This window comes from Megalops cyprinoides, chromosome 24 (assembly GCF_013368585.1).
Source record: "Megalops cyprinoides isolate fMegCyp1 chromosome 24, fMegCyp1.pri, whole genome shotgun sequence".
NCBI classification, from domain to species: domain Eukaryota; kingdom Metazoa; phylum Chordata; class Actinopteri; order Elopiformes; family Megalopidae; genus Megalops; species Megalops cyprinoides.
Window position 1 is genome coordinate 7,622,667 of NC_050606.1, and position 12,288 is coordinate 7,634,954.

Sequence of the window (12,288 nt, forward strand, 5' to 3'; positions counted from 1 at the left end):
TCGCTCAGCACAAAGAGAGTTCCTGGATGAACTTTTCTGACCCGGCCGGCGATTGTCCACTCAGAATAAACCATCCACACCCCAAACCGGCCACTCAGGAAAAACTACACCCAAAATCTCCTCCATCTATTTATTTACAGTCCCTGTACTGGAGCTGACATTCCTCAAACCATCCGGGATTCCAGTAAAACATCCCGAAATAAGCGGTTGGGGTGTGGAGGAACGAAGGGAAACAAAACAGCGGCTACCCTGCTGGACTCCGAACACGTCTCACTTTTAACTCCGAAATCCCCAGGACCAAGCTTTCGCCACGCACGTAATCTCTTCAATGGCAAGACATTGCAAAAGGTGCTCCTCTTTAAAGTCCAGCAAACTTTGGCGCCTTCGGCGCAATCTGTTGTTCTGAGTGGGGCACTGGTCACATTGTAAGGTGTGCTTGGTGACGTCATGCATGATAAGGATTACACTGTTTGAAAAGTGCGCCAAGGTAAAATTCTCTTCTAGCCGGTCAGCTGGCTGAAAGGGTCATGAGTGTCATCTCTAGTTTCATTGTAATTCTAACAATAACATGTCAATCATACACAAATGACACGAATGTGAAGCCCAGCAGAGACTGGGCACATGGACTGGGTCGGAGCCCTCCCACGATATGTTAAGACCAATAAAACTGCACCTACCTTCCTGAACCCACTACTACAACCCTATGTCCCCACCCGTCCACTACGCTCTGCTACTGAACGGCACCTGGTGGTCCCACTGCATCGCGTCTCAAAATCACTTATCAGAAATTTCTATGCCGTTGTCCCCCGATGGTGGAATGAAATTCCACAATTCATCCGTTCTGCCGAGTCCCTCTCTGTCTTCAAGGAACATCTGAAGACACAGCTCTTCCACTTTCACCTGACCACCTGAAACACTACCACTTAAAGGAATTTATCATGTCTCAAAATTGTTTTCCTTTTTAAAAAAATGTAATCTAATGGTTTAAGTTATCTGTCCTAGTTCTCGGTAATGTTTTGTACTTCATTAACTCTGATAGAAATATCTGGTTGGTAATTAGCCTGCATTTCAGTATTTTGTGCTAGTATTTGACACACAATATAAAAAATATCAAATTTACATTTTTCACAGTTGAAGGAAATTGTCATTTTTAAGGCCAGCAGTCATTGGGCATAAAGCTTTAGTTGACATTTAGTAGAGAAATATGTAATTTATTAAGAATAAGCAGAGTAAAAAAAAAAAAACCTCCTAATTGTTCCCAGTAAACTGGTAAGATGGGAAAGATGGGCAGAATGAATACGGCAGGCACTGCATCTCGTGTTGAGCTGAACAGTCAGCTAAACAGCCCTTGAACTCTGAAACTGTGTGTTCTTCCAACTTTTGAAAATTCGAGTCCTTACGAATCAACAAGGCAATAAATAAATTAAAAACAAAAAAAAAAATCCTATTCTTAATGTTCAGCAGATCTGTACCGCAGCTGGTGCCATGCCATAACCTGACCGTGAAATTCCTATCAGAAAGACGCCTCTGAGTTCCATCAAGATCTGTTGCAAGATCCCTGATACTGTCACAAGAGACCACTTTTGGAAATAAGACAAAGCCAGAACGTGATATTTTTGTATAGCTGACACAGAAGGCTTTTCCATGAGACATGAACGGCATCCTTACCACCCAAGTAAGCTTTCGGTTAGTGGAGACTCCACACGATCCAAGCAAAAAATATCTTGTATTTGCTTTGATTCTGACATATCTGCCATCACTACAGCTCGCACAGCCTGTGGCAGTGTTTCCGCAGCGTGCACATGAGCCGTTCACTCGTAGTATCCAGATTTTGCCTTTAAAATTTCAACAGCACCAAACCGGGTCAGCAGCAGTTGGGAACAAAGGCCTTTTGCCCACTGCTCGCAGGACGTATTAGCATCAGACCTGGCTTTATGATCTCACACATTACAGCTTTCAATATACTTGCAACAAGAAAATGTAGGCCTGTAGCTTCACACACATGAAAAGGCACCGATGCTGGCTCTGTGAGAAAATTGAACCCAGAGAACACGCTTGGCTGGCTGTACCAAGCATTTGTAAATCCGCCTTGTTGGTCTATTGACAGAGTCTATGCTTGTTTTCCACTGAGTACACTGTCAGTCAAACATATTCACTCTTTCCAGCAAAGTCCAGATGAAATACAACACATACACACACACACGGTGAGGGGGGAAAGAGTGTTGCACGACATCTTTAAGGTAAAGTATTGATCATTTCATAGAGAAAACTGAACCCTTGATGTTTTTTAAAACAACTGATCGCTTGCCTCGGCTGCTTCAGAGGTCAGAGGTAGCAACAAATCCACAGACATAGACATAGGGGTGAGCATGGGCCTGAATATGCAAACAAACAGGTGAAAAAGAGTTCATGCCAGAGAAAAACAAAGTATCGGTTTACATCACTCTCAGAGGACAGGTGGCTGGAGAGTGGCTTTCCGGGGCTCCGACGGGGGCCGATCACCGACCACCTGAAAAGGGGCGACAGGCCCGGCTTTGGGGGATCTGCAGGGGAGCAATTCATTTTCAGGGGCTGCTCCTCTACCCTGCGCATGGGCCCCCCTTTTAGGAAATTACATCGCCCTTCTGTGAGGAGAGTAAATAGAGTGGCAGATGGTGAGTGCAAGGGCCAGGCCTGACCTGGAGGTACCGGAAAGGGGGGAATGCCAGTGTGTGTGGCTGCAGGGTGGAGCAGGAGTTGCAGTATAAGCCCAAGATCAGGCTCCTGATTGGCTACAGTTCCAACCCTCATTTCAAGCACAGGCTCGCCCCTACGGCCCAGGTTCAAACCCACATCCGGAGTTTATCTTACCCCCTGCCTCAGCCCTTCACCCATCTCATGTTGAGCCCAGCCATCCCACCCACATCCTGCCCCCGTTTGCCCACACAGACAGAGTGTGGAGTGTGTGTGTGTGTGTGTGTGTGTGTTTGTGTTGGGAAGCAAGGTAGATTTACCATAAACTTCTCTCCAGAGAACCGGGGGGGGTACTGCGAACTATTATAGGGCTAGTGTTCGTCCAATGCAGATTATTCACAGTGCAGATTTAGTATTCACACACTGGAATAAATTACATTTTCATAATTATTTCTGTACTCTTGTAAATGTAGACTTATTATCTTGGAGCAAAGTGAATATCCTTACTAAAAAGAGGCCTGTGAGTTGCTGTCCAACACAACATTTAATACAATCGTACAACTCATGGGGAAGTACCCCAGTGAATATACCTCTGTCTGTGTACCATTAGAGGGCATGAGTTCCTGTGGTTCTCTGTGTTCTAAGCTTTTCCCCTTTGGCCTGCTCCCCCGATGTCTAAAGGGACTAACCCAGAAATCTACCTGCCTTTCACAGCATACAGCGAATGTATGGTCAATTCACTCTTCTGACTAAAACCACAGTGAATAACGGTGGTTTCTTGGAGCTCCAGTTTAAGTATGGCAAAGAACATCATGATTAATAAAGACACTGGGTTTTTCCCCACCCTTTCTTAGAAGGTTATCGCAGGTAAAGTTCCAGTCATAACTCATTGTCTGACTTTTATTCCACTTTACAGTAATTATATTCATACAAATAGTGCAGTTTTTTTTTAATAACGACATGACTGCAGCAAGATGTGTCTCCAAAGACAGACACAAAGAAAATGTACACTGGCCCCTGAACAGTTAAACATTTTCACGTATACATCTACCTATGACTTGATATTACGATAGAAATCTAATTCAGTCAGAAGATAATAATTTTCTTGTACTACCTGCACTACTTGCTGCTTATTTACTTGTATTATTGCTAGAAGTCATGGACATTGTGATTTAGTGATAATATAATGTAGTAAAGTATAGTAACGTATATTGACGCAAGAATTTGCTTGTGTAATGATCTTCATGCCCTGTCTCCATTTCCTTTCCTAATTGGTTACATTTTCTGCCATCTGTCAATAAAGTTTCTATTGTTCTTCCATTTCCATAGTAATTGCTAGCTACCCTCCATCAGTTATATTTCTACTGTATCAACTGTGGTGCCAATCATCACAATGTCAATGTAACAGCATTGAGATGGAAATAACCCTTTACAGTTGGGGGGATGACCCCAATACCTTCTGAAAACACATTTTTAGTCAGCAGACATGCAATAAACCGCCCAATGTACTTTCTCTGGGAAATTTACCATGAATAAAACCATGCATTAACCACAAGTTCTACCACTTAAGTAGAAAGTAGTCAACAGTTTTTTTTTTTTTTATTTTGAGTAATAGCGAGAACTATGCCTTTCAAATGATATCAGAATGCATTGTTCTGGCACCATTTGCGTGACTTCGGGTTGCTGCAGATCATTTCTGTTCCATGACCTCTGCCAACATGACACACAATTATTTCATCATATGTCCACTTTTTCTGAGAGTAAAAAGACATCTGCACAAGCACACACACACAGACACACACAAGTTTGTACAAAGTGAATCAAAACACCTCTTTTCACAGGAAAAGGGTCTGATTTGTACTGTCGGGCACAGGTCTGATTTCTCTTTTCATCCTCAAAAACATGTCACACCAGCGCTGATTTGTAGGTTCTCCCTGTCCAAGCCTCTTTCAAACTTTACAAAGGAGGAAGAGCGGTGATTAAAACATGCCCCTGAGTGCCGCTCCCCTCTCTGGATACACCAAGCAGTTCTCCTTCAGACACCCCCCCCAAACCCTCCATAAGGTCCCCTCTGAGGGACAGATATAACTGACTCCTGGAAACCTGCCCTCACGTTCCTGGCACCTGCAGGGCCTGGTAATCACACTAACGATCCTGTGAGAAGCAGCGTGTAGGAGGCCACATCCACTCCGCCCCCTCCCTCCCTCCCTCCCTCCCTTCTCCACTACCCTGCTTTCCAGGTGCGCTTAGCCCGCCCCCTCTCGAACGAGACAAAACAATGGGCGATCAAAATCCCGACAAGCTCAACCCCACTCCCCCCCCTCCCGAGCACTCAGCCCCAGACTAACCCCCGCACTCCCGACCACATCAATCGAGCCGAGAGCGGCAGCCTACCCCACCCGCGTTTTCCACACTCCCGCCCTCTCCACCCCCCGCCGTTTGGAGGAGAGAATGCGTCAGGGCGGCGGCCAAGGGGCCTGTCAGGCAAACCGACTGCATGGCAGTTTGTCCTTAACTTCAAGCAACACGTTTCAGCCACCATTACTTTCCCCACAGCCTGTTGAGTTAGCCTCTCTCTCTCTCTCATCACTCTGTGCTCACAGCAATGAATAAATTACATAAATAAATGCAACAACAGAGACCTGTGTGCATTTCTCATTCTCAAGATCACAAAACCACTTTGCAGGTTGCTGGAACAAAGCTAGATGAGACATTATCACGCAGATCTGTTGAAACCCAGAGGAACTTTAATGCTAAGTTTAACACGCTTCAGCAGAATTCCCGTCCGGAACAGCGCGGTCCTACAGTCGTGCTCAAGAGGCACACTCTGTGCTCTTCTGAAGCTATTGCTTACAGATTCCTCTCTCTCCCCCCCACAAGGATACACTATTCTCACTGCAACGAAGTAGGGGCGCGGGGGGGGGTGGGGGGTGGGGGGGGGGGGGTGGTGGGGGGGGGGGGGGGGGGGGGGGGGGGGGGGGCGGGGCGGTTTGCGTTACCCATTTGCTAGACTACACATAAGGGTCAGACATGCAATTGAAAAGCTAAGAGGCCACCTCCATTGCATCCAATCACCATCATTTACTGCAAAGAAAGAAAGTAAAAAAAAAAAAAAAAAACAGGGGGGAGAAAAAACAGGCAGCACAGATAAACACAGGTGCACAGCGCGTGGGTGAAGCGCAGCCCTCACTGCTGTCTGTGCGGTGACATCCCACACAGACTGGCGAAGGGGCCTCATTATCTCCGCCGACTGGAAAAAGCAAGGCTCCAAACAAGCTGAAATTGCAGTGCTGTGACGGGACGGAAAGGGAAAATTTTTTCAAGGTGGAAAAAATAAGACTAGAGCACGGAGGAGAACGCGTGTTATTTTCTTTTTTGAAGAAAAAAAAAAAAAAAAAAAACCATGGAGATATTGACGGGATCCATTTACGGGCCCCAGCAACAAAGAGGGTGCACCTATTTTGAGCCACACTGAGTTTCAATAACAGGAAACCAGAGGTGGTGAGGTTGGACGTTTTCCAGACTTATTCTTCATTCTCTCTAAGCGCTGAAGTCAGGTTAATTAGCTGCCCACGTCCCTCTATTTTCAGTGAGGACAAACAAACATCCAAATTGAGTCTCCTCAGCTCCCCAAGGGGCTGCCGCCACCACCGCTGCTGCTCCCTTCTTCAGCGCTGCTTGCTGACCTCTGCCACTGTAAACCTTCCCTCACTTTCACGGCACGTCCAGATGAGACCGTGCCAGTCTGTTTCGACACGGTCCACACCATCCAGGGCCTGGACAGACAGTCCAAAGGAAAAAAACAAAAAAAGGAAAAAAACAGGAGTACACAAGGGCCACTCAATGCACAACATGCCCTCTGAGTCACATTTCGTTTTCTTAATAATGACACCACCGTCCTCTCTAAGACTCGAAGGCCTCAGGAGGCCTAAGGTGGTTAGCATTTTCGAGCAACACCCGTATCTGACACATTTCAAACAATGGCAGTCTATCACCCCTTTTCCTGAATTGAGTGGCTTTGTTGTGTCTTATTGTCACGAAAGGGTATTTTTTTTTGTTTGTTTGTTTGCTTGCTTTCCTCTACTGTAAGTTCTCTCACGCAAGGCGAGAGACGTGCGAACAGCGGAAGAACAGCTTGGCTGTGAACCTGAGAAGTGCCATTAAACACAGAGGGCTAAAACAAGATTAATGCCGTTACCATATGCAGGTTAACTAGGCTGCCCAGCAGGGGGTAAAAAATAATTGTCAACGAATCACCACAGCCATGCCCCCCTGCCTCATCTACGGCTTAATGAAGCACATTAATGCAAAAGAAGGATGAAAGCAAAGGATTAGGCTAATGGAAGGGAAAGGATATTTTTGGCTAAAAAGTACTATCCATCTGACCAACGTTTTTGGCCAACTGAGAGATTAATTCAGTTTTGACGTTTGCTCCAAAGCCCTCTTTTGTTTACTGATGGACACAAATACAATCACATCTGTGGAAAAAAAGTGCAGAACACAAGCCTGCTAGATGACAGTTAGAAATGCCAGCCAACTAAGGCAGATGAGCTGCTGGACTTTGACCTTTTCCATTTTTTTTTTTTTTTTTTTTTTTTGCAAATGTGGGGATGTGGCTGTCTATGCCTGTGTAGCAAACAACAGACTGCTAGCATGTATAACCGCATTGACTCATGTGGCAGTTCAGTTAAACACCCCTGTCATCACAGAAATAAACATGTCACATTTGAAAATGTTACATGCAGTGCACTTTTTCTGGGATATTTCAAAGATCCAGATAAGATCAAGATAAGACGTGGACTGAAGTCATTGCAGGAGCCCACAAAGGTGCCAGGCACTGGATGTACCTGAGAAATGCAGTGGATCAGCAGGTTGAAAGCTGAGAAGTGCCTCATTGTACAGCTGGTCACAGTCAAAGTTCAGCCTGGGTCACATCATTTTGCTTCTGTTTCGCAACAATTATTTACCTGTCTGAGGTATTTATATGTCCGCAAACTTCATGTAAATCAAATCATTCAATGTCTAAAAACTCTTACATAAAGTCACTTAATAAGGCCACACAGTTATTCCTGACCAGCCCTCTTCCTTCTTCCTTTTCTCCTCTTTGGTAGACTAATCACTTTAGGACACAGCAGATTTTGTACCTATTGATGGTCACACTTTGGAAAATAAATCAATTGAAAAAAATAATTCAATCCTTTACAAAAAAAGGTGCAAAACATAAATTTTACAAGATTATATTTTAGTCGAAACCAGTCCTCAAACCAGACTTTCATTATACGTGATCATACATTACAAGGATGTGAAATGGGATTTCCCCATAAAAAGAATTAAGATGAAAAGGGGAAACCCAGCTTCATCATTTGTGCACTAATCACAAGCGCCATCTCACTTTTGGCAGTGATGGAAATGTTACTGCTGGAAATGATATTGAGAGATTTATCTGCCCATCTACACAAAAAAAGTTTGCTGAATTTTATATTATCTGGCTGTGATACTCTTTTTTTTTTTTTTTTTTTGCTTCTTTCCAGCATATTTAACTTTGCTAAGGTATGCAGCCTGTGCCACACAGAAAGGGGAGAACCCTCACTGACAGGCTTCCTGGCACTGTTACAAAACCTGATGGTTCAGAAGCCGGTGAGGGAGACATCCTTTTCTTTATCCTGTATTACCAATCAAATTAAAATCAGATTTTGTGATAATACCTGAGGAAAGGATACTTAATTCCACTTACTTCTTGTCTCTGAGATACTGGCCACAAATTTGCATTTGAAATGTGAGCAGAAGACCTAACCTAAACCAGGCTGTAAGGGTAAATATTTGTGGAAGAAATGCATACACAGGTGACTTAATAGCCTACACATGAACTCACCTCCTAACAGTTGTTAGAATCATTTTAAAAAAAAAAAACAGTGGAACATAAATCAATGCTTTCCTTCTGGACCTTGAGTCACCAATGAACTGTCTCATAAATGCAACCAGAGCACCAGATGAAAGTGGAGGGTTCACTGCAAAAATGGCTACTCTTGAAGACTTACTGATAAAATTCAAAATTAATGACAGCAGTCCTATGGTAAAAAGTCCATATCTATTACCTCACTGTTATTCTCCATAGAGAGCCTGCATTTGTCAAGGATGTGCTGCATTACACGCTATGGGGGATATATTAAATGCAGCCGACTCCCCATACTGCAACAGAACAATTGTAGTAGCCGTTTTATCGTCTTCTGCGGACCAGAGATCAAAGGAAGCGCACAGAGAGAATAGAAACGGGAGAGGAAGTGAAAGGGAGGGGAGATTGCACCGGGTTGAGAGTTACTGTACTTTAGCTGTGTCCTTCCTTTATAATTCGGACAGCTGGGTGCTCTGTCCAGCCACGCTTGTGGGTTTGTTGAATTTCAGAGCTATGACCGTTGTCCTGGTCCAACTGATTTTCAAGCCAGACCGCGGTGGCAGCTTTCCCGGCAGCGGGACAGGTCGGACATCTGTCTTTCCTGCATACTGGATGGTGCTGGTTTCGATTACAAGAGATCAAACCTCCAGGGGGCTCACTACTCAAGTTCATCACAGCTAATGAGTAACAATTTTAATTGGTAATTACAAGATTTTTTCCCCCCAAAATTAATATATTAATATTAATAAAGAACAAGATGAAACTTCACAAATAATAGGGACAAGTTCGTGTTCTTGATATTACGAGACAGGTAACCACAGAACGACATATAGGCCTACAATTGCTTTGCGCTGTTCTCCTGATATAGAAAGTGGATGCACCTGTGAAAACTCCAGCTCAAGGTTAACCCCGTGAAAATTAATATTGCCCCTATTATAGTAATTTACATCAGCTGCAATAAAGTAGAAGCAATGCGCAAATCTCTCAAAACTGGAAAAAAAATCCTCTCTGGGGGTGTATTGCAATTAATGTAATGACAAAATAAATAAATAAAAAGAAATCTCAGACTAAACGGAAACACGTCCTGGACACGACCATGTATGAGCTCAGTGTGGACCATATTGTGTCTGTATGACCACAATGCAACTTCTGAGATGATGCGGTTCAACCAAATATAGAAACTGAAAATCGACCGTGGCAAATTAGCTATAAATACAAGCTACAGTGTTACGTATGTCTCATACTTCCTAACTTGTCTCTTTTCACCTGAACGGGCACTGCATGCGCCGACAAGCTGCATTTAAGCGTACATGAACCGTTAGTTCCTCAAATAAAAGAGTGCACTCTTTTCTGTCGCGCGGCAGATGCAATATTGAAAGCTCGAGATGACAGCACCATTAGTCACCGCAGAAGGCGTGAGGGAGGTGTGACGACCACAGAGCATCCCATTGGTGGAAAACACAATGGGAACTACCTGAGCTTCAAATCAGGACGTCGATCTGAGCCATGATACCGTTGACTTTAAAGCATTTCCTTGCTCTCTTGGTGTGGTACAGAATAGGGAACAATAATATCAAGGAAGAGAAAAGATAAGTTTTGCAGCAGACATACCCAGCCTCCATTCTCCTGGATCCAGTTCTGGAGCGGCCCATTTAGATACTCCGTCATCCAGGCAGCAATGTTATCTACTTGGGACGTCATCTCCCGGTTCATGCTTTCCACGCACATTGTCCCTCCGAACTCGAAGAAGGCTACGATGCGACCCCAGTTGACCCCATCCCTGAACAGCTCTTCTATTACCGCGGCGAACCTCCTTTGAGCCGTGCTAGGCGTGAAATGCAACTGCTGTGACATTTCTGCTAAGTCTCGCTGATACATCCTTTCAATGCCGTCCCCTGCTTCACGTAAAACCCGATGAAGCGCGGCATGCGGGTCTGGTTGTGGGATCCGGTTAAGGATAGGGGACGCAGCTGTCTGAGACCGCCGTGCCAGGACTGTGGAGTTGGAGGAATCCGATAAGCCATTATTTGGAGAATCCGTGTCTTCGGCAGAATGGAATTCCCACGCATACCCCTTTTTCAAGAGTTTGTGACAGATGTATTTTTCCACGATATTCCGATTATCGTAAGCACTCTCGTTTGCCATTACGGTGTCAAAACGCTCTGCAAAATCAGTTGTTCGGAGAATTTCTACGCCAAATGCATTTTCCACCCACGACACGTTGTATTCAAGGAATGTACTCTGCAATACAACGAGAAAGATTCAAGAAATTATACTTAGTAATGCGATATTATTTAATTTAGAGAGCTATACAGGCAACATTTGTTTAAAAATATCTATATATTTGCGTTAACTGTGTTGAAACAAATGCAGCAACACTCAAATAATCAATCATTAACACAGTAAGTAGCTCTAACTTACTTCATGATTCAGACGAAGCGTGCGCCACTGCTGTAAAATATTCTAGCAACCAGGAATGCTTGTTCTTGGTTTATGATACGCCCCTTTCGGCAGCAAGATCCCTGGGAAAGTAGCAAGTTCTGTATATCCGTGTTGAAATGCAACTGCTTCTAGGTAGCCAAATATTTAGAAAAACACGTTACTTAGCTGGATTCTTCAGTCGAGGAGTATCATCCAAGATTTCGACCGAATTAACGACACTGCTTCCCTTTTCGTAGTTATATTATTCCATTGACATTTGCAGAGCCTGAAAGACGGAAGAGATTTTGCAAGCGCTTGTAAAGCACTTATCAGAGACGAAAATGACATGTACATAAAAGGAAAAGAGAACCCTTCTTTGAAAAGACGTGTAAGGGTTGTATGAGATATCAAGTCCAGAGCAGCCCAGTTAACAGCGTGACAGAAAATACGCTGCCGCGGATCGCGTACAATGTGCCAGAGAGGAGTCTCTAGCTGGAAGTGCTTTCGCCCTTCTGAGCTACACCCTCTCGATTTGCGAAGTTACTGCTTTGTCGTGAGGTAATTCCTCTACGTCACGCCATTCATGTTTAGCGGTGTAAGACAAACAGACTTCATGAATGATGAACAAGGATTGGTCTCCTGTCCTCCGGCTTGAATGGCTTCTTTCCAAGTTGTCGTCTTTTCTGTCTCAATTAGTTCAATTTTTGATAATAGTAAGTGGCAATAAGAGTAATGCCTTCTTCATCAGGGGATTCTTTTTGGCGTCTTACAAAGTAGTAGGCCTACATATAGGTTTATGAGATTCAATTAAAATATTTAACTATCCTGGACTGAGAATGCTAATCTGCATTTCTACGCAGTTTATTATTAGGATTTACCCAATAGCTGAATATAAAGAAAATTGCATGATTTGTTTTTGGTGAGGATTTTTTTAAAGAGGAATGGCAATGTACATGGCTGGATTTAGAATTTATGTAGCACACAATAAACTTTTCAGAACAATGCCTGCCTTCAATCTCCTCAAAGGTTACAGCTCCATGTTGTATTCCAAAGTAACTGAAGTGAGAATTTTGAATCCTGAGAATTCTTAAAGTGGCTTAACATGTGTGTTGTTGTTGTTGTTTTTAATCTTTTTTTAATGGTAATCCAGGTCCTAATATTTCAATAAACACAAGTTTCAGGTGGAGTATCTCCTGAATGAAGCAGCTTCTTCTAATATGTGTTTGCAGCGGTTTCATGTCAGGGCTTAAATGTTGCTTCAATGAAAAATGCAAGGATACAAGGTCTCAAGGTCAAAAAAA

General features: G+C 43.7%; 1 protein-coding gene across 1 annotated transcript in view; it reads right to left on the reverse strand.

Annotated features, from left to right (window-relative positions):
• LOC118770833 (apoptosis regulator Bcl-2-like) overlaps positions 1-11,463 on the reverse strand; it is a 39,225-nt gene extending 27,762 nt beyond the window's left edge. Inside the window, exons 1-2 of the mRNA XM_036518561.1 lie at positions 10,988-11,463; positions 10,178-10,807 (exon numbers count right to left, since the gene is read on the reverse strand). Of these exons, the coding sequence (XP_036374454.1) occupies positions 10,178-10,711 (534 nt within the window). The 5' untranslated portion in view covers positions 10,712-10,807; positions 10,988-11,463. The remainder of the gene's footprint in view (positions 1-10,177; positions 10,808-10,987) is intronic.
• Between the last annotated feature and the right edge of the window lie 825 nt (positions 11,464-12,288).